The 27,356-nt window shown below is 39.3% G+C and overlaps 1 protein-coding gene across 3 annotated transcripts in view; it reads left to right on the top strand.

Moving 5' to 3' along the window:
• The first annotated feature begins 8,843 nt into the window (after positions 1-8,843).
• The window catches only part of LOC114667928 (hormone-sensitive lipase-like), a 31,468-nt gene continuing 12,955 nt past the window's right edge, over positions 8,844-27,356 (top strand). Inside the window, exons 1-4 of one of the 3 annotated variants that reach the window (XM_051920628.1) lie at positions 8,844-9,277; positions 9,920-10,011; positions 20,850-21,215; positions 22,994-23,266. In XM_051920628.1, coding sequence (XP_051776588.1) covers positions 9,934-10,011; positions 20,850-21,215; positions 22,994-23,266 — 717 coding nt within the window. In that variant the 5' untranslated portion in view covers positions 8,844-9,277; positions 9,920-9,933. Of the gene's footprint in view, positions 9,278-9,919; positions 10,049-20,849; positions 21,216-22,993; positions 23,267-27,356 lie in introns of those variants that run through there. The other 2 variants (XM_028823453.2, XM_051920629.1) reach the window with 2 other exon arrangements.

The raw sequence follows: 27,356 nt of genomic DNA on the forward strand, positions 1-27,356 counted from the left end.
CAAACTTACATGCACACACATTTCTTCAAAGCCAGTTTATCACCAACAGAGTGGATATATCGATATCAGGTTAACAGCTTAAAATAAATTTAGCACCATGATGATCCCCTTCAAGATTAAAATTATTGCATGGTGGTTTTTTTCACAATGGAATTCAACCTTTAAAAAAAACTTTTTTTCCATTTTGTGCTTGTTTTCCAATATTTAGGTGTTACGATTAATGATTCATTTCTGTGTTTACCTCCATAAATATGAACTGAATTTTATTAATTTATATGTCTGTCACTGCTCTCCTGTCTCTCAAATGGTTCTGCCATTCCTCCTCTGTATTCAAAATGACCAACGTGACCAGCCACCAGGGTATCTTCTATTATCAAACCTCTTAATTTAATTATAGACTGGCAGCATTGGGTATGAGGCAGAACTAACTCTAAAAGTAGGTGCCAGTCCATCAAAGGCACATCCAAACACATACCCATACTAACTTAAGAGGGCCAGTTCAGAGCTGCCAGACAATGTAACTTGCCAATGCCTGGAATGAGGCAGAAAAATAGTAAAGCGAGCAACCCACACATAAGGGGGAAGAACATGCAAACACTCTAAAAAGTAAACTTCTAATCACAATTATACTGTTATGAAGCTGCACCCTAGCTAGTTGATATTTTAGAGTGGACACCTTCATAAATCACTCTCATCCAACTTAATTGAAGTCTCACACCATGAAGAAATTAGGTGAAATGAGTGCTTACAAGCATTTTAATTATTAACAACATCTAAATATGACAGTCACTTCTGAGAACTGTCAATCCCAAAATCACAAAGAGTGATGTGTAACTAAACGAGAGAAACCCCCATTTTTTCCAACTCTGTTTTTCAACTATAGGAGAAAGGAAACTTGGAGTGACAGCAGCCTTCAGTTCACCATACATGTTTCAAATTTTTGGACCACTTACCGAGTGATGGGGTGTTATGATCACATGGTATTATGAAATGTACAGCCATTTGCCTAAACTTTTCTCCTAAGAACACTGTCTACTATTCAATAAAACATCTAAGATGACATCTCACCTATCCAACTCTTGAGACCAGAGATAAGTCTCAGCAAAACAATGTTAAAAAAGTTTTCTCTTACTTATTTAAGCCCTTAGAAGTTTAAATGACCTTACAGAGTAATAGCAACATGTATTTCTAAAGCACATTTTCATACAAAGTGTGTATCTTAAAATTCTTTTAAAAAATCCTAAAAAACAATTACTTAAATCGTATGTATTTAACCAAGCATCCATTAATTGTCTTACCTGGTTATTCAGTTTAGAATTACAGGAGTTGTGGTCTTCTTTTCTCAGAAAACAGAATAATCAAAACGCTGCGATTTTTTTTGTAGCATGCCTTTGGTAATCTTAAAAAAATGTCTAAACCAACTTGTCAATGACACATTTGCCCACATTCATGCTGGGAAACTTCCTTCATCTGTTCTTTAGCAAATCAAGAGCTTATGCAATTTTTATTCAGAACATTTTTTTTCTTATATAAGCCTAGGCAAACCTTGAATTAATGGCAAAGAAGTGACATTTTGATATACTTCCTGTTGAATTACATTATGTTTTAAATTGTGCACGCTTTAATTAGCTTCCCAGAATTTCTTTTATATAAAGTATGTGTACTTACAGCTTCACAGTAATGTTGCATGTCAAGTCAGAGTGTGGATGTGTCTAAGTAGGCCCTGAAATAAACAGGCGCCATGTGCAAAGCTTTTTTCTTGCCTTACTGCCCAATGCTCCCATGATGTAGATTAAACCAATTTGTGAATCTATTTCAGGCTGAATGGTGTCAAAGCCTATCCCAGTATCATTAGGCGCAAGGGAGGATCCAACCATGGACAGTGGCCAAAAAAACAAAAGGAAAAAAATCTTTCTTTCTTTCTTTCTTTCTTTCTTTCTTTCTTTCTTTCTTTCTTTCTTTCTTTCTTTCTTTCTTTCTTTCTTTCTTTCTTTCTTTCTTTGGTGGTGCTTTAACTTCCATTAACAAAGCTAACAGATTTTAAACTAGAAGTCACCTGATGCTTGACCATATAAACCTATAAACCAGCACTGACCCTTTCACATGCACTGCTTATTTGGTTCCATTGGTTTAATTTTTAATGATTTTATTAGGTTCACCAGTTCATGATACACACTCTCCTATTTATTCTCTTGTTTGGACTCAACCCTTTCCAAAAACTGGATATACTGATTTCACTTTGCGAAAAAATGAAATCTTGATGGTGTCACAGGAGCTGATGTAGCTGATATGAACTGAGAGGCACAGCTGAGAGAACATTTACAAAAAGGCAACTTCTGCCTGCACATGATCAGATCTGATGGAGGAACAGACAGCCTGCTTCGCCTTTTATTACCATCTACCAGACAGCTGCTATCCTTATATCCCAAATACAAGTTTCAGCTACTTCTGAACCATAAATACCATTTGGAGTTCATATTTGGTGTTAGGACCGCCATCCAAAGCATCCTCCGATGGCACAAGATTTTCCGATTCTCTTAGGCCCTAATACTGTTTCTGGTCTCTGCTTGTCTATTTATCAGTAAATATTAAAGTGGCATTTGTTCCCTGTGAAAGAATTGTTGCTCTTAACAAGAAGCACAAGGAAGGCATCAAATATGTTAAAGTCCCCAATATGCCCTCCATTGTATAATGCAATCACCACTCAGGCATTGCCCTGGTCAGTTAGATATGAAGAACAATAATTTTCACACTCCTCATTACTCCGAACAGCTATTCCTTTTTCCCTGTCTTTTCTCTTTCACTGCAGTGTGCATTCTTCCTCCTTCTCCATACTTGAGCTCCTCCCCTTGGACCTTGACCACACCCTCCTAAGTGGCTCATGTATGCATTTTTAAAATAATTTTCTAGATTACACCACAGTGGACAGTACAGAGGGAAATGGCCTTGTTACTTTAGGGACCTGGATTCATATTCTGATCAGGTAACTATCTGTAATGGGTTATATGCTTTTCTAGTTTTCACAGTGGCTATAAAAAGTATTCACCCCTTGGAAGTTTTAGTTTAAATTAATTGCAAACATAAAATATAAAATAATTGATTGCATAAGTATTCGTCCCCTTTAATATGACACACTTAAACCATCACCAGTACACTCAACTGTTTTTTGAAGTCACAGAATTTGTTCAAATGTGTGGAGTTTCTGTTGATTGTAGTATAAATGCATCTGATCTGAACAGTCCATCTTGTAGTAAGTCGATATGATGATCTAACCTACACAGTAAAGTCAAAAGAACACTCCAAGTGACTCATGAAAATGTCATGGAAAAGCACAAGTTAGGATATGGAAACAAGAAAATATCCAAGTCACTGAATATCTCTTGGAATTCAGTTAAATCATCCATTAAGAGTATAGGACGGCTGTAAACCTGCCTAGAGCAGGGTGTCCACAGAAACTGAGTAATCTGCAAGAAGACAACTAGTGAGGGGGCCATCGAGAGACCTATGAAATGTCTGACAGAGTTACAAGCTACAATGACTCAGACTTTAGAGGGTGCTGCCAGGGTGCTTCATAAATTGCAGCTTTATTGGAGAGTGAAAAAGAGAAAACTACGGTAAAAACACACAAACACAAACACATGCTAACACACAAACAGTGTTTGTCAGAAGGCACTTGGGAGACTTTGAAGTCAGCTGAAAGAAGATTCTGTGGTCTGATGAGACCTAGATTGAACGTTTTTGCCATCAGACTAAACACTACATTTGACATAAGCCAAAAACTGCACATTATTGAAAACATATTATCCCCACCATAAAGCACGGTGGTGTTAGCATTATGCTCTGGGGATGCTTTCCTGCAGCAGGCCTTGGAAGGTTTGTAAGGGAACAGGGTAAAATGAATACAGCAAAATATAGGGAAATCCTGGATGAGCACCTGATGCAAACTGCAAGAGATCTGCATCTTGGGAGAAGATTTGTTTTCCAGTAAGGCAATGATCCCAAGCTTAAAGCTTGAAATGGCTACAAAACAGTAATGTTAATATTGTGCAGTGGCCGAGTTCAGAGTTCAGATCTCAATCCAATCAAGAACTTGTGGCTGGACCTGGTAAAAGGCTTTTCACTCACAATCTCCATGCAACCTGACAGAGCCTGAGTAGTTCTGTAAAGATGAATGGGGAGAAATTCCAGTATCCAGATGTGCAAAGATGATTGTGCCCTGTGCACAAAGACTACTGGAGGCTGTGTGGCTGACAAAAGTACATCTACTCAATACTGACTTGAAACGAGTATACTTGTGTGATCAATTATGTTGTGTTTAATTACTGTAATTTATTCATTACTTTATATTTGCAGAGATCTGTATTCACTTAACATTAAAGAGTCCTTTTCTGTTTATTAGTGGTAAAAAGCCCAATTATTGCAAATTGGGACTAAAATGCAACTTAATAAAATGAGCTCCTTCCCAGTCTATCTTGGTAGTGATCTCATCAAACCTGCCTCTACTGTAAAAAATCTTGGTGTCATTTTTGATTCCTCCCTCTCTTATTCCGCCCACATAAATCACATTAAGAAACTTTCTTACTTTCACCTCCGTAACATATCCCGTGTTCGCTCCTTCCTCTCCTTTTCTAACGCTGAGAAACTTGTCCATGCTTTTATCACATCCCGCATCGATTATTGTAATTCCCTACTGGCAGGTGCCCCTTCTAATCTTATATCACAGCTCCAGCTTATTCTAAACTCGGCTGCAAGAGTCCTTACTTGAACCAGCAGCAGCGAGCACATCACACCCATCCTGCTCCGTCTCCACTGGCTCCCTGTGTCTTACAGAATCAAATATAAAATCCTACTAATAACTTACAAAGCCTTAAATAACCTCGCGCCAAACTACATCAGTGACCTTCTCCATCACTATGTGACCTGCCCGCCCACTAAGGTCCTCTGATTCTGGCAATCTTGTTGTGCCCCTCACTAATCTACACTCCATGGGTGACAGGGCCTTCAGCTGTATAGCGCCCAGACTCTGGAATGACCTACCAAAATTAATCAGGTCAGCTGACTCCATGAATTCTTTTAAAAAACAACTCAAAACTCATCTGTTCAGGAAGGCTTTTAGCTCTGCTTGACTTTATTACCCTTCTCTCAGTTTACTTCTCTGTCAAGATGCTCATATAAACTGTATGTGTGTGTGCGCTAGACCATCAATTATGTTGTCTGTTTCTTTTTTTTTTCAGAATTCACTGTCTTAATCTTCTTTATTTATTTATCTGGTTTGTACAATGCTATATACTGTATGCGCTGCCATTCTTTATTATATTCTGTAAGTGCCTTGAGCATGGGAAAGGCGCTATATAAATAAAATGTATTATTATTATTATTAATTAATAACATATAATAAGAATAAAATGTGAACATTACCATCAATAATGAAAATTTCCTAAAACATCCCGAAGATATGCAGGTTCGAATAGATTAATGATCATCTCGAGATTCTTTAATTCAATACAAGGCTGCAGTGAGTCAGATCCTATCCTAGCAGCACTAGGTGCAAGGCTGGAAACAGCCCTGGACAAGACATCAGCCCACTACATGGCCTCCTCATCCTAACACCCACACTGACACACACCTGAAATTATGAAAATGTGGAGGAAAAGTGGAGTACACTGAATAAACCACTCACAGATACAGAGAGAATTTGCAAGCCAGACAATATATGGGCATGGGATTCGGGTCAATGGGGTAGTGGCACAAACATCTGCACCACCATTCTGCCAAGGTAGATTAATTCTATAGCTTAATTCAATACCAATGAGTGCAGCTGTGAATGTAAGTGAGATTGCCATTTCTTCCAGAGTCGGTTTCTTCTAAGTGTTTAATACTGGTGAGAAGGGTTCTTGTGCCAATAGATCTGTTTTAGAATAATGGGTACAGAAAATGGATGGACATGAAGATATATGGATTATGTCACAATGAATACTTACAAAAAGAAAACCTCTTTTATAGCACCATCCTAGAGAAGAAGTTCAACACCATCTGAAAGACTGTAACAAAGTAATCACATGAGTTGCACATACCTACCTTCAATGAAGGACATGAACAAAGTAAGCAAAGAATAAAGTTATTGGTATACCAATAACTAAACATCATCAGCAGGGACAAAGGTCAATCTCCGAGATTAGTGTGGCTTAAATCCATGTTATTTTTCCTAACTGTTGTAGACGGTTTGACAATGGAGAACAGAACAAGAGTTCTGGACTGCTTGAAGGGAAATGGAAGGAGGGAAGCCTCTGAGTACACTGACACCATATACTAGGTTCTTCTCTCTAATAACACATTTTGTTCTTATTGTAACTTATGGTTTGGGTTATCAAACCTTTATGGAGAGTAAGTGTTCTCCTATTAAGGACATAATAGCAGACAAGTCATTTTGTGAGTCTCTTGTCTACTTCTGGATAAGACAGACATGGTTCTTGTCTACGTTTGGCTTCCGGTGGGGGAATGTTTAAATCTGAAGTAAGTTTTTTTTTTTTTTTTAATGTAGCAAAGCTGTATTTAATGATTCTTGCTAATTGGTGAAACTGATAAATGTGCCACTTTCCACAGTCTCTGAAACACTTAAATATATGACACGTCATTTGAATTAAGCACATTTTAATATCACTAATTAGTCAAAAGAGGTGATTTTTTTTTAATTAGTCATTGTGCTAATTAATTACATTAAATTATCCATCCATCCATTTTTCAAAGTAGCTAACTCAATTTTAGCATTTGTGGAGGCTGTAGCCTATCCTGACTACATCAGACACATTGGAGGAGTCAACCCTGAACATGGCGCCAGTCCATCACAGGGCAAAAACCTCACTCACTCAATCAAAGGCCAGCTAACACTGCATATTAAACTAAAGCATGTGTCTCTGAGACATGGGAGGAAAAAAAGGAGTACATGAGGAGCAACTAATGCAGACACAAACAGAACATGCAGACTCTGCACAAGCAGTGGCCTTGCTAGATTTCAAATGTCATCTCCTGGAGCTGTGAAATAGCAGCAGTAACAACTTGCCATCCTAGTTGTAATGAATTTACATATTAACTAGGAGATTAAATAAAAAGTGGCCATTTCATTGGCTAAAGTTCAAGCCCCAGAAACATCTGGTTAAGAAATCTGAATGGGTCACCAGGAGGACACTATTGGAGGGCACACTCATCCAGTCTAAAAAAAAAGAGTTTTCAGACAAAGGCCACACATACATAACCAGACAACTGGACAAGGATTCAATTGCTTTTGTGCTTCAAGAGTACATACTAACCTACTGTGCCAGCACCAGATGAGATGTTATGTTAGCTCTAACACTTACAATACCACATTTCTATGACTCTGGTACATTTGAAGATTTCACTATTTTCTATTTTGTCTGTTGTGGTGAAGTGGTTAGCCTCAGGGGAGTTGAATCACAGGCAGAGTATTATCTCTGCAGAGTCTGATGTTCACCTCATGTCCGCATTACTTCTCTTTAAATCCATCCAGTGTCCTAAAGATAAAAACATAAGCCTGATTTGCAATTTTGAATTAGATATCTATATCAATAAAAGCAAGGGAATAATTGTGAGGAGGCACTGCAATGGACTGGTGCTCCAGCCATCCATTTTGGCTTCATGTCCTGTCACCCTGTGTCACCAGGGAAAGCTCAGTCTCCCTATAGTTCTACTTAACTACCCCATATAGAAATGAATAACTCGGCCAATAAACACATACTTCATGGAACCTTTTGCCACAAGAAACATACAAAACAAGCAAGATCAACTATTCATATGAACAAGCTCAAGCTACAAAACATGATTATTCAAATATAATGGAATCCAAGGGAAAACTATCAGTCACTGTTTATTTTATATAATGTTCACCTTTTCAAGGCATTTTACAGAGGAAACAGGATAAAACAGTAAACATGGGTTAGATTGGCATCCCATCCAGAGAAAGTTCTTGCCCTCTACGTGAAATACTACTGTGATAGGCTATAACTTTCATAACATTTAACTAGTTAAGCAGGATTTTAAAATGGATGAATGAATTTTAATAAACAAATTAGAGACCGACTGACTGTAACCCCTGTGCACAAAAATAAAGCAGCAATGCCCTAGCAAATAATTTCTTATCTGTAGACTAAGTGCCTTGGGCATGGGAAAGGCGCTATATAAATAAAATGTATTATCCATCCATCCATTTTCCAACCCGCTGAATCCGAACACAGGGTCACGGGGGTCTGCTGGAGCCAATCCCAGCCAACACAGGGCACAAGGCAGGGAACCAATCCCGGGCAGGGTGCCAACCCACCGCAGGACACACACAAACACACCCACACACCAAGCACAGACTAGGGCCAATTTAGAAACGCCAATCCACCTAACCAGCATGTCTTTGAACTGTGGGAGGAAACCCACGCAGACACGGGGAGAACATGCAAACTCCACGCAGGGAGGACCCGGGAAGCGAACCCGGGTCCCCAGGTCTCCCAACTGCAAGGCAGCAGCGCTACCCACTGCGCCACCGTGCCGCCCAAAATGTATTATTATTATTATTATTATTAAATCCAAAAATTACATTAAAAGAAAAATCTAATGAGATCCAATCTAATAATCTGTTCTGTAGCATACAACTTAATTAAGATTGGGATTTACATTACAGCCCTCCAGGACCAAAGCTAATAACTGCCGGGAGCATGCAGTCTGCTCTTCAGTTTATTAAACATAAGCATACAAACAGCGGCCTGGATCAACAGTTTCCACAGCACACTTTTACATACAGGAAGAGGCTGGAGTAGTGAGAGACACTCCCTTAACAAACATTCACAGAATGTTTCAACTCCACAGAAGGCCCTCCCTGCCTTGCCTGTTCTTGCTCAACTGCCTTTTCATGCTACTTAAGTCTTACAACCCGCGAAAAGCTCCAACATTTCACTCAGGCCTCAAAACTTGCCTTCAGCCTCACATCTCTCGGGCAACAAGTAGCCTAGGCATCAGGTAACGCCAGGAAGAAGATTGAATTGCCTTTGCGACCGTGGAGGGGTTACCACATGAAACTGAGAAGCCAGAAGACAAATAAGCTGATCCAAAAAGCAAAGGGCAACAGGGATGTGTTACAGTGCCTCTTCTCATTGTGAAATGTCTCTGGAGACAGAGCAACAGATGAGCTTTGCCTTGTGCTAGGAGTAGCCCTTTTGTGTTTTGCTGTGTTGTGCGTCAGAGCAAACGTGTCATCTCCTTCAAGTCTGCTGGCAAGGTACTGTGCATCTTTACTTCATGCAACTTCATTAACACAAAGCTGGCATTTGTGAGTGTACATTTTCTGCCACATTACTAGCATGAAGCCTCTGTTAGAAAACAGTTTTCTTTTTTCTCCTCCAGCTTTTCTGTAACTTACTGTAGTTCTGAAATTGAATTTCCTTACTACATACCAGAACAGATCTGCCTGGCCTGACTCATAAATCGCTAAGGAACAAATGATTCACACTAATTCATGCCTCATTCCACCACACCTTTCCTTTAAAAAACTGAAATCAAAAAACTTTTTTTTCAGCATTTGTAAATGTAGAATTGTGACTTTTATGAACTGTACAGGCCTTTTGTTTGTTTTATGAAGTACAGTATTGGTTTATATAAAGATTATCTGATAAATTATATATAATTGAAAGTGACAGAGCATTGTAAAGATAACTAAAAGTGAAATCTCAACCACTTGACTCCAGCAATATTTTTCATTCTATGGCTGCTCCTATTCATTCCATTCAAACCCTTCTTTAATTGCATTCCACTCTTAAATTGCCAAGTAGTTATTTAATATCTTCAAAGTTTTTGTGATAATCCATTTTCCACTCTATTATGATAATTTAACAAGAAAGATGAACAGCTTTCCGTGTTGTAGATTCAGCATCCCGAATGCCATTCCAACCCCGGATAATCGCCTTCTGCATGGAGATTGAAAGTTCTCCTCATGGTTACGTGAGGATTCTCCGAGTTCGTTTCTACTACATACCAAAAACGTGCTTTTCAGGTAAATTGTCCAATCCAAATTGACCTCATGTGAATATACATATGTGAATGTGGGTGCCTGCGGTGGGTTGGCACCCTGCCCGGGATTGGTTCCTGCTTTGTGCCCTGTGTTGGCTGGGATTGGCTGCAGCAGACCCCCGTAACCCTGTGTTCGGATTCAGCGGGTTGGACAATGGATGGATGGATGGAATGTGGATGCTTGTGTGAGTGGTACCTCATGCTTCCTACCGTAATAGTCTTCGTCTTTTCACTCCTGCGACCTATGATGTTGTTATAATAATACGCTGACTTGAACTGAAAGAAAACCTGCAGCCATCATGCAAAACCTTGCCACCAAACACCCAGATCAAAGTTCTGATTGCTTACTGTTTATCATGAAAGGTTTGGAACTTTGAGTCTGTTACCAGACAAGTGTCATTAGCCCGAGCTGCACAAATAAGGTAAACAGTTGACATGTCCTCTGCACTTTGGGAGTGCATGCAAATGGACGATGAGCTATGCTGGGTGGTTGATTACTGGAGAAGCTGATTTTGGTAACATGTAAGACTGCGAGCTTTTACACTGAAAGCAATTATATGTTCCGGTAAGACATTGAAGTAGCATTAGATTGACATTCACTTGGATTTCACCTGAAATGTGACTACAATGGTGGCTTTAAGTAGAAAATGTGATAACTCCTGTTTTGGGCATTGCCCCTAGCTTGAAATTGGTGGATAATTTACCAAAGCACTTCCTTCGGTTTTTTGACCTCTTAATCTCTTTCAATCATCCCACCCAGTTAAATATTTATATTTGTTGTAGTGAACATAATGAGCTGGTGTTCTGTTCAGATACTGTTTGTCTGGTTTATACCACAGATGTAAGCTGAAGCCTTATGGGGCAGCCAGTTTGAAAATATTTGGATGTATTATTTGTATTGTTTGCCTTTAGTCTTTTCAGTTAATAGTCCACTTCTGTGTGCCATGTAGCATTATTAATTGTAAAGAGTGTATAAACACAAATAGATTTTTGTTAATGTTGCTTATTTTTGTGAAAAACCTCTCAAAACTGAATTTAGATGTTAAGGATGTTATGTTTTTAACTGTGAAATACATTGCCCTTCACACCCATGACTCTTATCACTAAATTTTAATTCCTTTTATAGATTTTTAAAGAGAATTAAAAACATTAAGTATACACTCACATTCGTGCTTCATGAATTCAATGTTTTTGAATATCCTTCTGGTTCAGGGTTGCCTGTAGGTAGAGTTTGTCATGGGATTTGTCATAAGAGAGAACCCAACCTTGGATGAGATGCTAGCCCATCATAGAGGTCACACCAACAATGGACCAACCGACTTAATTGAAAGACTCCCATGAATATGATATGTTAATTTCTGGAATGTCAAAAAATGGTACCTGAAAAAAACATGAGGTTTGTAGGTTTTTGACTAGAGGGGTCTGAGCTGGGAACTCTAACACTAAACCTTTTCACCACTACAGTAGATATTCAGATTTTCAAAACTCTGCAAAAATCAATATAATCCAGAAAATGTCTTACTTGACAAAACTGTGAAAGCACTCAACACTTATTATATGTACCACCTTTTCACAATGAAAACAATCCCATGGTGCTTTAAGAGTGCAAACATATAGTACAACGGCTTTGATGCTTTTTTACATTTGGGGTAGTGGCACTTGCTCAGGGTCACAAAGTTAGTCAGATGTGGGGACAGAACTGACACCCTTGTTGTTCAAAAGCCTAATTTCTCAGCCATGGTGTACATAAAGGTGCTATACACTAATGTATTTCTGAATAAATAAATAATATGTATAGTATGTTATCTAGTTTTGTGAGAAATATGTTTACAAAAATGGTGGGGGTTATTGTTAAGGGACTACTTTAAAAAGCCCTTTTTAAATCTTCAGGTTCATCAATGGGGGTGGTTATATAGTATATACCAAATGTCAGGTCATGCTGTGTTATCATCATTGGGCAGCATTTAACTGTGAATAGTTAAGAACAAGTTCCAAATACGAATCAAGATTCAGTATGCAGGTTGTAAATATGTCCTACCTATCCACTGTGAATTCTGTCTTTAGTTTTCCAGTTACTACACGTGCTAATTGCCAGCTCTAAGTTAGCAGCAGTGTGTGCATGTGTGGCAGTGTGCCCTGCAATGCAGTTGATAATGTTAGAATATGCACTACTCCAGCACTGTTCAAGTGAATCACGTAAATTTAATGATGGGTGGATGTCTGCATGAATTTTTCACACACTATCCTCCTTTGTGACCCAAAAGACATTTTACAAGGTTGGTGCACTTTTCTAGCTAACTAGGGGCATTCACCTTATTGAGATTTCTCCCTGACCTGTGTGGGCATGTACAGAATTCCAAGCAAATTCCTGCCTGGCTCTCATTTTAACATAGAGACGTCATAAATCATGGACTTCAACAGCAAGCAGAGATAGAGATAGATAGATAGAGAGAGAGAGAGAGAGAGAGAGAGAGAGAGAGAGAGAGAGAGAGAGAGAGAGAGAGAGAGAGAGAGAGAGAGATAGAACTTTATTCCTTCCCAGTGGAAAATTTGTCTTTTTACAGAAACTTTTAAATGAATAAATACATATACTGTATATATATATATATATATATATATATATATATGGTTGCAATAGTTTACTGTCAAATAAATGCAAAGAGTACACGACACGTGTTTCGCCCTCATTCTGGGCTCATCAGGTGTACACACTCCACTGCACTCCCTCTCGGGAATCGAACCTCGGACGTCAGCGTCAGAGGCGATGCCCCTAACGTTGCGCCACGGCGTGTGGTTCGTTTATTTGACAGCATGTAGATCGGGGTAATTACATTCACGGCATTCGAAGTCTGTGTCACAATCTGTTAGTGTGGGTGGTTACCTACCAGGTAACGCTTTGTGGTTGGCCAGCAATCTGCTAACATCCGATTCCCGAGAGGGAGTGCAGTGGAGTGTGTACACCTGATGAGCCCAGAATGAGGGCGAAACACGTGTCGTGTACTCTTTGCATTTATTTGACAGTAAACTATTGCAACCATTCTATGATCTGCTCTTCACAAACTGAGGGCACCGTGGCGGATGTTAGCAGATTGCTGGCCAACCACAAAGCGTTACCTGGTAGGTAACCACCCACACTAACAGATTGTGACACAGACTTCAAATGCCGTGAATGTAATTACCCCGATCTACATGCTGTCAAATAAACGAACCACACGCCGTGGCGCAATGTTAGGGGCATCGCCTCTGACGCTGACGTCCGAGGTTCGATTCCCGAGAGGGAGTGCAGTGGAGTGTGTACACCTGATGAGCCCAGAATGAGGGCGAAACACGTGTCGTGTACTCTTTGCATTTATTTGACAGTAAACTATTGCAACCATTCTATGATCTGCTCTTCACAAACTGAGGGCACCGTGGCGGATGTTAGCAGATTGCTGGCCAACCACAAAGCGTTACCTGGTAGGTAACCACCCACACTAACAGATTGTGACACAGACTTCGAATGCCGTGAATATATATATATAGTGGCAAGCGCGCTATATAGGTGTCGACTCAACACAGACTGATAACAGAGGCACGTGTAAAAATAAATATAAAAGGTTTATTTTTCTTCAGCCATGGGGCATGTATTCCCCGTGTCCCACAGGCCCAATCCAGTCCCAAAACAACATTCAAAGTAAATCACCCCAAACCACACTTTTCTTCCTTCACTACTCCTCCCAGGCAGCTTCGTCCTCCTCCTCCCTACTCTGGCGCCCTGAGTAGTGGCCGCAGGCTCCCTTTATAGTTAACCCAGAAGTGCTCCAGGTGGCAATTAACCTAGATTAGGCTGCACTTCCGGGTGTGGCTGCATTGCCTCCCAGTCGGGCTCAGGAAGCCATGCAGCACTCCCTGGCGGCACCTGCAGGACCCAACAGGGCTGCACCCAACTCCAATTCCCATGGATTCCCGTGGTAAACCAAGGCACCACTCCAACCCAAGGGGACTGCCAGCTAGCGTCCAGTGGGAGATATTGCACAGTCCATGGCTGCTCCCACTGAACATATAGCGAAGGGGCTTCCTGGCTGGGCATGGACCCCAGCCGTCTGCCACAATATATATATATATATATATATATATATATATATATATATATATATATATATATATATATATACATATATATATACACAAGAGCTTCTGACTTGGCAGTCCCAGTCCCAGTGAGGCATTATGCTGTTATTTTGCCAATGGTACACTGTGGCCCCAATAGCATTTCCTGACAAACTTCTGCTGCATAATTTGTTAGCTAAAAGTCCTCAGTATTACTGTGTCAGAGAGAGGACATGCAGCATTATCAATAACGGCACTGTTTTGTTTTAATTCTCTCCTTTGCTACTACCTTCAGGAGGCCTAACGTGCGTCCCATAACTATGCTTGCCCTTTCAATTAGCTTGTTAATTCAGTGAGCCTCTCTTGAAGTGTTGTTTCTATCCCAGTACACCACAGTGTAGAAAATTGCAGTGCACATCACAGAGTTGTAGAAGATGTGAAGGATATTACTTCCCACATAGAAGGAACACAGTCTCCTAAGGAAGGAGACCCTGCTCTGCTCTTTCTTATAAAGTTTCTCAGTGGAACTTCCTCTGTGTGAACTTTCTCTCTATCAAACTGGCAGAAAAGACCACCCTGTTTTTTATGTAATTTACTGTTAAATTCAGTTGTCTTTGCTTTAGTGTTAGAATGCATATAATAGAAGATTATGAACAGTCTTTAAGGAGAATCTCGGGATTCCCATATTTGGATAGGGTAGACCATGAACAGAGTCACTCAAATATATAATGGTGAATATTGATTCAGGAAACAATGTTTTTTACAGTCCAGTGAGTTTAAGCATTAGGCCATTGCCCAATACCAGATACATGGCATTGATACAAACACGTGATATTTTCCACGTGAGAGTTACCAGTTGGAAGTTCAGTGTATGTAACAGTTAATACTTTTGTGTTTCTATTCATTTTGTAACAGTAGTATTATCATACATACAGAGTACAGCTAAACTATTACTTGCATGTCAGACCATCATGAAACCTCCTGCTGGTCCCATTTGAACATGAATTTGGCCTATTTTCCTTTTTTTTTACCAGCTAATTATTTAAACCTGCTGAATTTAATTTAGGGTCCACACACACATTCACATTTACTCCAGTCCTTTTTAGCTGTGAGGAATCAAACCTTGCTGACATTTTAGTTGAAATTAGGGCTGCATAGTGACACTGTATAGAAAGCACAGTTCACTCAAAACTCTTGCATCTGATTCCCAGCTTAGTCGCCATCCATGCAGAGTTTACACATTCCCTTGTGTCCATGTGGATTTCTTTTGTTTTTTTCACACATTCCAAACATTTGACAATTTCTTTATATGGTGACCCTAAATGTGTGCAGTAATGGATGTGAGCAAATGTGCTCTATGAGAGACTGAGGTTTTAAGGAAGGCTGTTAAATTCACTAATCATGGCACTGGAGAATGGTGACAGAGCAGGCTGATTAGCACCTCATGTCACTACAGCTTCATTTACTAGGGTCTAAACAATAAATGAGCAAGTGTATCCTTCTCCAAGTTTTCTTACCATATACTGTATATGCCTTATATATATATATTATATATATATTACCGTAATATGTATATGTTACCAGCCTCAGGCTTAGGGGAACCTGGGCCAGGTACAATCCACTGTTGCTATAGGGTGTAGCCACAGTAATATGGTGAAAAAGCATAATAAAAGCAGACAGCAGTCATGAGTCTCAGACCATGCTTCTCTGTTCTCCTTTATTCTCATTTACCCAGAAATATATAAATGCTTCAGTCTCTACATAGATCAACATGACAATCAGTTAAAACAATGGCGCATGCCAATTGCCACTGCAGAACAAATAAGTGTGAACACATTTACTTTGGTTCAACAATAGTAGAAGTTCCTGATTAGAAACCAATGTCCCCAGAACTCGTTCATTTTTAAAGGAAGCTGGCAGTTCTGTATCACCACATTGTGTGTGGATGAGATACTAATCAAAGTAGTCTGATTATTCAAAGCACTCTTTGAAGTGACCCTTTTGCAAGACAGGTAAATACTTGTGTCCTGTAGATAGCCATCATCAATTTACCTGTAGCAGAATTTTCCAGGAATTTTGTCTTTTCTTTAAAACACTGAATTCAAGCCCATTACATATATATTAATATAACATATATATGGGGTGCCAAACAGGCAAACATAATGATTTTCTGTGTATATAAAGTCAGTGTTCTGAATATATAACACCAAAGCCTGATTATATAAATTCAGCGTTGAAATCTATAAAGACAGCGTTGGAATATACTGTATAAAGTCAAAACTTGAATATATAAAGTAATTCCTGATTATATAAAGTCAGAGTCGGAATATATAAAGTCATTTCTGAATATATAAAGTCTGTCGGAATATATAAAATCAGCGTTGGAATATACTGTATAAAGTCAAAACTTGAATATATAAAGTAATTCCTGATTATATAAAGTCAGAGTCGGAATATATAAAGTCATTTCTGAATATATAAAGTCTGTCGGAATATATAAAATCAGCGTTGGAATATACTGTATAAAGTCAAAACTTGAATATATAAAGTAATTCCTGATTATATAAAGTCAGAGTCGGAATATATAAAGTCATTTTTGAATATATAAAGTCAGCGTTGGAATATATAAAATCATTCCCGAATATATACAATTAGGACAATTCACAAATAAAATGGTCTAGTTCCATCAAATATTCTCAAATTTCTGTGCTTGTCATTTCACTCGTTCTAGTGAAAGGTAAACTTCGACATAAGCCACTCAGAGTCGATCGGGCTTGTGAGGTTCATCCAAAAATGCGCCCATACAAAAAAGAATAAATAAATATAGTGTTCAAAATGCCAGGCACATACATCATTTTGAATACATTAACTGAACGGTGTTTTTTTTTTTCAAGATTTTTAGGAATAAATGTTTGTTAACTTATTTTATTACGTTGTATTAGGAACTCATTGAGCTTACTAAAAATGTGTCTGAGTCATTTCAATCAATATCAATTGTGATATGTGGCCGGATTTTCATTCCGGCCAATACCCCCAGGCTGCCAGGTGGAGCCTTCCCTGCAGCATGGACGTGCCCCGAATTCCAGCAGTTTTTATGCACAGCCCTGCTGGATGCCTTGGGGACCACCAGGAGTTGCTGTAGGGAAGCTCGTGGACTCTTACATGCCCCATAACCCGGAAGTACGTCATAATCCCAGGACAGGAAGAAACGGCGTGCTTCCGGGTTGAAGAAAAGGACTGTTTTCCCTGACCCAGGAGGAATAAGGACTTGTGGGTTGTAGAACAGGAACCACTTCCGGGTCAGGGGGCATAAAGGACCATGGGAAAGCCCAGTACGCTGAGCTGAGCTGGGTGGAAGGGTGGCAACGCGTCTGGGAGTGGAGGATTGTGTATTGGTTTATTGATTATTGATTTATATATGAGTATTGTGGAGAGGAGGGTGCTTTGTGCACAGTATTGTCTGAATAAAAGTAATATTTGGACTTTTATATGGTGTCTGACGTCTGATCAGAGGGTGCAAGGGGTCACGGAGACCACTATCTTTCACACAATATAATCTGACTTTAAATTTATATATTCAGGAATGAGTTTATATACTCCGACGCTGACTTTATATAATCAGGAATGACTTTATATATTCTGATGCTGACTTTATATATTCGGTAATGATTTTATATATTCGGTAATGATTTTATATATTCCAACGCTGACTCTTCTGTAGTCATACAACATGATGTTGTAGTTATTAGATAGATAGATAGATAGATAGATAGATAGATAGATAGATAGATAGATAGATAGATAGATAGATAGATAGATAGATAGATAGATAGATAGATAGATAGATAGTACTGCTGCTCCACAATTTTCCAAATTGTTCTATTGTGAATCTAAAAAATCACGTACTGTCTATGCAGTTTCTGTATATTTTCCCTGTTTTAATCTTATTCTTCTGGATTCTCGGGATTTTCTTGTCTTCTAAAAGACCTGAATTTTTAGTAATGTAGTGGCACTGTGCCGACAGTATGGGTGCGTCATTGCCTCTGTTAGCCGTATAGTACTTTGGCGTCTTGTCTAGAGTTAGTTTCTGACTTGGTGCCACGAATGGTCCTGATTCCCTTAACACATCTCAATATCGAATAAACTGGATCAAAATAATAAATCATTTACCTGAAAACATATACAGTGGATATCAAACTCATTGTTTACATAATGGGTGGGTATAAGAATATTACGTTTATGGCGTGGAGGCGGAGCCAAACTAGATAGCATCCAATGAAAGACACGTGCCGGTGGTGGACTAGATGCTGATCCCTCCCGCAGCGTGCGCCCACACTAACGTTCGTCGTACTGAGGCACGCACGTGCGCTCAGCAGGCCAGTTTAGAATTCGCAGTGTACCAGATGTGTGTGCGTTTAGTTTGCTGGAAGAATTTGGAGTACTCCACATAAACACAAAGGGGAGGAGAATAACTAATAAAATAAAAGAAATATATGAAAGTGCAAACAGATTAGGTGTAAAAAAATGAGTTGTTTTTATTCACTTACTCGCAGTGCCGTACTGGCAACTGTAAATACATGGCACAAGGTAACTCCGACAGCCTCTTCGGGCAAGTGGCCCTCGTCAGCAGTTTACCGATGTGGCCCGTTGCTCATGAAGCCTCCTGGTTAAGTGTGTTACAATAACAACGGAGTTAAAATTGATTTCGTTAGGAGTCAACATATTCCAGAGAATTCATTTTAGCATACATAAGTTCAGTTTGGATGGTAAAACCGAGAACTTAATTTGAATAAACTTAAACCATTCTACATGGTCATGCTGCAACTAAAACAGAGGTTTGCATCACATGTAGCTACAGGCGCATTTTAATGGCTTAGGGTAAGTTACGTCAGGATTTTTGTTGTGTATATATATTGTATACAGTAGAGCAGGGGTAGGCAACGTCGGTCCTGGAGTGCCACAGTATGTGCAGGTTTTTGTTCCAACCCAGTTCCTTAACGAGAACTCAATTATTGCTGATGAAGCACATATTGCTTAAGTGACATTTTAATGCTTCATTTTAGTGGTCTCGCTTGTTAAGGTTCTCCAACCTTAATTGCTTATTTCAATCTTAAACTGCTGCATTCAGTGTTTTAATTGCTCCTTATTAGCAATAAGATGTAAAAGACAAAGCAGCCAGCAGTTCTCCAGCTAGCTTTTTTTCCCAATTACATCTGTGTGTGTTCATCATGCACGGTTTGATTTAATAAAACACTTAATAGAAAAATGTGACAGACTGAAAATGATCTGTTTTAGGCTTCAAATCATTTGGATGATGTCCTTGGAAAGGAAAAAAATCTGCGATATAAAAGCCTTACATTGCACAGACTAACAAGCCATAAAATTAAATAAGGTCTGAGATTGGCAATGATTGGTTTCTAATTAAGCAATTGGGTTGGAATGAAAACCTGTAGCCACTGCGGCTCACCAGGACCGACATTGCCTACCCCTGTTTTACATCTTATTGCTAATAAGGAGCAATTAAAACACTGAATGCAGCAGTTTAAGATTGAAATAAGCAATTAAGGTTGGAGAACCTTAACAAGCGAGACCACTAAAATGAAGCATTAAAATGTCACTTAAGCAATATGTGCTTCATCAGCAATAATTGAGTTCTCGTTAAGGAACTGGGTTGGAACAAAAACCTGCACATACTGTGGCACTCCAGGACCGACGTTGCCTACCCCTGCAGTAGAGTCTCACTTATCCAACCTTCGCTTATCCAATCATTCTGTATTATCTGACGTCCCACCACAAAAAAAAAAAAAACAAAAAAAACAACGCATCAATCGGCAACAAGAACTACAAGTTGCGAGCGTGAGCGTAGTCTATTTTTTGTTGCTAAGTTCATTTTTTCAGTTAAATTTTTCTGTTGTTTTGTTGCAAAACATGATTACAGTGGCTGGCCCTCTCTGGCATGTGTGTCTCTCACACGTGTGTGTGTGCGTGCATCTCTCTCTTGCGCCCGCGTGTGTGTGTGTGCGCGTCTCTCTCACGTGTGTGTGTGTGTCTCTCTTTCTCTTGTGCGTATGTGTGTGTGCGTGTGTCTCTCTTTCTCTCGCTCGTGCATGTGTCTGTCTGTGTCTCTCTCTCGCGCTCTCTCTCTAACGCTGCACAGGGAATGCACAGGGAGAGACTGAACACGTGCGGAAATCATCGGCACGCACAAACCGAAAGGGAAACTGGCTTGTTCCTATACCGAGTGTGTGGTTGTGCACAGAGGCAAAAGTTTGCCGAACTTTTTGGTCATAACCCGATTTGTACGTGTTCAGAGATGTTCGTGAACTGAGGTTCCACTGTATTAGGCTCGTAATGTGTAAAATTATAACACAGTTTGACGTTTAATAGGCTTTTTCTTAACACCTCCCATTATCCGACATTTTCACTTATCCGATGTTCTACCGGCCCGTTTATGTCGGATAAGCGAGACTCTACTGTATTAGATTTGTAGACCTTCTATGGCCATTCCAGAAATTTCCGTTAAACCACAAGAGATAAGTTGATGTGACCCCGGAAAAATGTCTGAACACTCGGAGGTGCTGCTTTGTTTTAGAGAATGGTTGTGAAGTTTGTGTGTGAAAAGTGCCTGGTGACTTATTCTGATGATTGTTATTAAAGTTCACCTTATAGTGTGTGCCTCATTTTTCTCATTTCAGGTAAGAGGCTTGCAGAGATGTTATAGTTCAATTTTTTTTCTGCGAAGAGCACCCCACCCCATCATCATGGAGCAAAACAACAGTTTAGAGGACAACTCCAGCATCGACTGTGAGCCAGTGACCTCTGACACTGTGGACAACATCAGCATGATCTTCAAGGAGCTGCATTCAGTAATGGATGATAATATAGTTTTCTACAAGCAGCAAAACTCTACTGAGACCACCCAGCGCTGTGTTAAGTTGTTTTCTAGAGTTAAAGATCTTGCCCGCTTACTGGAACCCATGTTAAAAAGTTTCTCAGAGTTCTACCATGTCTTCGACTTTGATGTGGACACACCTGGCAATGGCTACCGTAGCCTCACAAAGGTGGTTTATTTTACAGTTAATTAGATTAAAGTTTTGTTCTTAATTGTCAAATTTAATGGCATATTTTCATCAGTATTTTTTTTTTAAATCCATACATCTATTTTCTGTTTTTGCTAAACCCAGTTTAGGAGCAGCAATGTGTAGTGGCAACAAGTTGGAATTTTATGCATTGTGTCAGACAATCAGATGGCACTCATCCTCACTCATTTAGCATTGCTAGATGACCATACCAACACATTTTTGGAAAGTGAGAGAAAAACTAGCAGAGATTCATAAAGAATGTGTAATCTGTATACAGTTAGTGGCCTGGCATTTTAACCCTGGACCCTGTAGCTGTGAGGTAGTGCTAGCCACTGCACCTCCATAACACCTATCTTTAAAGATTGATGTTGATTAAGGTTGAATGTGGTGTAGTGGTTAGTATTGATAACTGTCAGCTCTGGAGGACCTGACCTCATCTCTCACAGTCTCAATGTGCCTTTCCTTTCAGTGGAGTTTCTTCCTTAGCATGGGTGTCCTCTCATAATAGCAGAAGCATCATTTCATTCATTTTCCAGTCTTTCTAACTCTAGTTCAGAGTAGTGTAAAACTAGAGCTTATCCTTAAGCTGTGAGTGAGATGCTGATGACTCCTGAGCACACACATTCACTGTAGACACCTATACCTTTTTTTTTTTTTTTTTTGGGTAATGTGATTATTATTTTGTTGATTGACTCTTAGTGAGAAGTACAGTTGAGTCAGTTCCATATGGCTACAAGGACCTTGGCTCAGTTTTTTTTTTTACTTTTCCTTGCCCCTTCTCTCTGTGGAATTTGCACAGTTCTCCCCTTGCATTTTTTTCTGACATCTCAATAATATGAAAGTTGGGCCAGTGTGTGTACCCTGCAATGGATCAACGTCCCATCTAGAATTACTCCCCACTTTCTGCCTGATGTTTTCAGAAATGTTTCTAGCTGGCTTTGTCATGATAGTGGAATAGATGAATGAATTTATACTGAGGTTTAAGACAGATGTATTTAACGTAGTCCGATTCAGCACATTTTTTAGAACAGAAAACAGAACCATGTTTTTGCCAAAGAGCTCTTAGGAAAAAAATATATTTCTGACACTTTGATGGACAGTAGATGGATAGAAATGAAGATAATGGTCACAGTTATAGTATAACAGAAAAAGGAGGAGGAAAAAAGTGTTGTAACGTCAGTGTAAAATATGTCCAACCTTTTGCCAACATGGAAAGCTAAACTTTTGGAAGATGTTCAATAATAAAAATAGCCTGGCTTTCCTCTTGAATCTGCCTTATTGTCAGATAAGGCTGAAGTAGAATTTGTGCCTCACAGTCTACATACAAGTTTTTTTTAAGCTTTCATCACTTTAAGAAGTAAATACCCATGAGGTGTTGGTCATAGACTGCTGAGCAACACCCCACTCTTTTAAAATATCAACTTTGAAACTTGGTCGCTTGCTTCAGCCACATGGACCTTTGATATTGACAATTGTTTGATTAGAGTTTAGTATAAAGCTGTTCATTGATCACTCAGGTAACACCTGTACTTAAAGTGTCAACTTTGAAGTGATGTAAAGGACACATTACCACATTTGTTACATTTATATTAAATATTGAAAGGTTGGAATAAATCCATCCTGCTGTTTATTGATGTATATTTACATCCATAATGTGATGCCAGTTTAATGGAATGTAATCTTGTAAAGCATCTTATGTAGAAGTTAGAATGAAGTGTGCATGGTGTTAACCGCAGGCTTTATTTGAAATCTTCCAGGTTGTTCTCTCATTTGTCCATCACATGGTGGAATGTGTGCGCCGACTGTCAGACCAGCGATTTCGCAAAGAACGCAAAGCAATGAAGATGGAGGTGTACTGCTCAGCCTTGGAGCAGCTCTCTGTGATGGTCAGCTTTGCCTGGCGTCTGCTCAATGCCAATCCAAAAGGTCAGCTCTTCTTCAAGGATGACCAAGCCCTTTCTGTAGCATTCGTTGATGAGTACTTTCATATGAAGAGGGCTTGCTTCTATGGCCGCTGCCTTGGATTCCAGGTAAATTTGGTCTTTTAATTATATGGGGAAGGTAAAGCTTTGATTAAGAATTCTTGGGATTTTATTTTAAAAATTCTATGTGCAGAAGAACTCCATATTAAGTTGAGTTTTTGTGAGCATTTTTTATTCACAGAAATAGAATGTTAATATTGAAATGGCTGAAATTGAGATGTGATATCTTCTTCACAACCTCCGATTTTTAACAGGACATTCCTGATTTTCGACATTTGCTTGTTCCTCTGATCTATCTTCCTGATCCATTTGTTTAGTTTCTGTCTGTCCTGATGGTGAGTACACCTGGTCATCTTCTGTGGGGACTTGGCACAATCTCCCTGTCTCCTCATAAGATTTTCTTCAAATCCATGCAGTTTTTCCCACTTAACAACATCTGTGTATTACTGTAACTTAATTAGAGATTATGAGCCCGGCTTTTTGCATGAGTATGTATTGTAATTGAGTGGTACACAATCCAGGATAGGTTCTTGCCTTGTATCCACTGGTGTCAGGATAGGCCCTGGCTTCCCCCAGCATGGAGATAGACTAAGTGAGTTAAGAAAATGTGTGCATTGATGATTGTTAAAGGCATTATGGGATGGGATTTAAGTGCCCAAGGGAGCTCTTCTGCTGTGCCCACAATATTTGTAGTTATTCATATTGCATGCATCATAGCTCCACTTTAATGTCAACTGCTTGATTTTGTGCTTACAATTTGTAACATTTAATACATTTTAATAATGTGTGCACTGTTCATAAATCATTTGCTCTGTTGAAAAGAACAAAATTAAGTTTGAATCCAGTAATCATTATAAATGTGTGAAACAATGGAATTAACCAGCTGAGTGACATCACACGCAAGTAAAGCACACTTGCAATGATATGGAATTGAAGTTTACATAATTTGCATATATTTATTAGCAGGAACCAGAAGGGTCTACAGTCATGTGTTGCTATGGTGACTAGATTCTTTTTTTTTTTTTTTTGGAGACCAATTCATTATAGTAATGATGTTTAACTATAGATTGCTGTTTCTTAAGGATCCTCAAATGCATTATACCTGCTGCTGCTATTTACTAAGCAGTTCCCAAACAATAAAAGAACACTTTAAAGACTAAAAGGCTTCTGTAAATACAGAAGCCGAAAAAGGAAAGAGATAAGAGTAGGGCAGATATGAGAGTTTTGTTAGAATTTTATTACACTGGTGCTTTTGCTTTTAGCTTACCTGTATTTATAGTTACTCTTCTTCGTTTCATCTCTGTTCATCCATCTGCCCACTCGCTTATCATACGTAGTTTAGAGTTAAAAGTGAGAAACGGCCTACACTGTCAGTTTCAGTCAGGTTTGCACTGAGATATCATAGTCATCAATTAAGCTAATGTGCACGGTTTTCTGATGAAAAACCATGCATGCTTCTCTTTATCAACCTTTTTACATTTTAAATCTTGATTTCATTCCACTAAGCTGCCTTGAATCTGTTAAGTATATACATACAAGAAACAGTCCACCAAAATTATAGATTCATTCAGTGCTGTGAAAAAGTATTTGCCCCCTCCTAATTTCCTCAATTTTTGGATTTCTAATAATTCATGTTTTTCTAGTCAAATTTAGCATAATTCAAAAGACAACCTGAGTAAATACAATACAGCTTTTAAATAATCGTTTGATTTATTAAAGGGAGGGAACAAATACTTTTTCATTGCACTGAATGAAGAACATTTTAGATTACTTTGTTTTAAAAATCAAGTCATCACACTGATTTCTCCTTAATTTGCCAATTTTCAGCCTGTCAATTTGAAGTCTCTTCTTCACAACAACAAATGTAGGTTGAACAAGTGCACTGATTTCCTCCAGAAACTCAAAACCCTCAATTTTCATTTTAGTTCAGCCTTGTCCGGTTTCCTTCCTGTAATTTATTACTCTATAGCAGTCCAAACACAGAAACTGTTCACCTCAGGTTAAAGGCAGCCAACCCCTAAAATGTTTTACTCATTTGTTCTTATGATTCTTGTGAATGTCAGGGTTACTCAATATTGGTCCCGTCATCTTTCTCAATCATCTGGCAATGGCTCCAAAGAACAGGAAGCTAAGTGCAGTGGGGAGGGGGTCCAGTGGAACAGGAGTGATGTTCATGTAGGTGGGGATACATCAACTGTGAAATTTTATTAAGTTCATATGCAGTGTTAATTGTCGTACTATGGAAGCTATGAACCGCACAGTGAAAAACAAATTATGGGATTAACCCTTATCTCGTACGTACGGGATACTTTTACGTACGTGCGAGATGTTTTCACGTACGTACGAGATAATGTTAGATAAAAATATTACAAAAGTGCGCTTCGGGGCTACCTAATTATGCCTTTACCAAGGCTTCGGCGCTTCAGTTTGACGTTACTTCCAGCTCTTGTAGCGCGGTGATATGAAAAAGCAGACGGCTGGGCTTTTATTTATTAAAGGAGTGTGGGATGGTAGGAGATGGGTTTAACTGCAGCTTGCAATACCTGTGACGTATGTCAGGTACTGCCCAGAATGTCAGTCACGAAATGCCCATCGCATACCCTGTTACACTATGGTTAAGATTAGGCTTGTTGGGGGGTAAGGGTTTGGGTACGTGCTTTATGTTTACAGATATTTGTATGCTCACTCGTACGGAGCACCTGAGGAGATATGGTGTTTTTTTCTTCCTGGGAAACAATTTAGTGCATACAACTTACTATCTCATGCCCACCATGTATATATCTCGTGGCCACCACTTACCATAGCCTGTGCACCAGGTGCTTTAAGGTCACACATTATTTCGTACGTACGTGAAAACATCTCGTACGTACGTAAAAGTATCCCGTATGTACGCGAAAACATCTCATACGTACGTGAAAGTATCCCGTACGTACAAAGAGTAATCTTGAAATAAAACAATCACAAAAAATTCAATAGCTGATAATGTAATAGTTTATCCATCCATCCATTTTCCAACCCGCTGAATCCGAACACAGGGTCACGGGGGTCTGCTGGAGCCAATCCCAGCCAACACAGGGCACAAGGCAGGAACCAATCCTGGGCAGGGTGCCAACCCACCGCAGGACACACACAAACACATCCACACACCAAGCACACACTAGGGCCAATTTAGAATCGCCAATCCACCTAACCAGCATGTCTTTGGACTGTGGGAGGAAACCGGAGCGCCCGGAGGAAACCCACGCAGACACGGGGAGAACATGCAAACTCCACGCAGGGAGGACCCGGGAAGCGAACCCAGGTCCCCAGGTCTCCCAACGGCGAGACAGCAGCGCTACCCACTGTGCCACCGTGCCGCCCTGTAATAGTTTAATTAAGTGTTATTATTTGATCTAAAATCTGATAGCTTCCAGCTTGTCTTTTTGGTTGGGGGGATTCTGTTAGGTATACTCTTGTCATGGTCACCATCAGAAATATTAAAAGTGTTCAAAGAAAATCAAGCTGTTCCCTTCACAACCCAGTTGTTCAGGAACAAACATTGCACTGGTATAACAGATGCTACATACAGTACTGTACATTAAATGCTTCCTACTTTGCTAATGCTGCCATGTTTTAACTTGTCATTGTTATGTAAAGATGTACAAAGCATATGGAAGTGGTAGATTTTCCAGTTTAACTGGTTTGCTCTTTGACGAACAGTTGACACCATGGAATTTGTGGAAGTAAAAGTAAAGTGGCTTCTCACTTCTGTACCTGGAGGTTAAAACTAAATTCACTAAACATATTGCTATGGGTTGGCACAGTGTTACAATGCCCCTTTGGTTCTTTTATCTGTTTATTCTGAGTTTTCCTCTGCATTGCAGAGATGTGTGTATTAAATTCATTGGTGATGCTAAACTTTCCTAGGGTATCGTTATCTGTGAGCAGCCACCTTGGGGGTTATTTATGCCCTACATCTAATGCAATCAGAATAGATTCTGTCTCCCTGCAAACCAGATATGGGCAAAGTAGGTGCAGAAGTAAATGGGCAGACAGACATTACAATATTAAACCCATGCAGACTGTAATATAATGTTTAAAAATTAATATTAACAACAATACATTATTTTAAATGGTATGTGGGTGAAAGAATGACATA

The sequence above is a fragment of the Erpetoichthys calabaricus genome, chromosome 17, assembly GCF_900747795.2.
Source record: "Erpetoichthys calabaricus chromosome 17, fErpCal1.3, whole genome shotgun sequence".
Classification (NCBI taxonomy): Eukaryota; Metazoa; Chordata; class Cladistia; order Polypteriformes; family Polypteridae; genus Erpetoichthys; species Erpetoichthys calabaricus.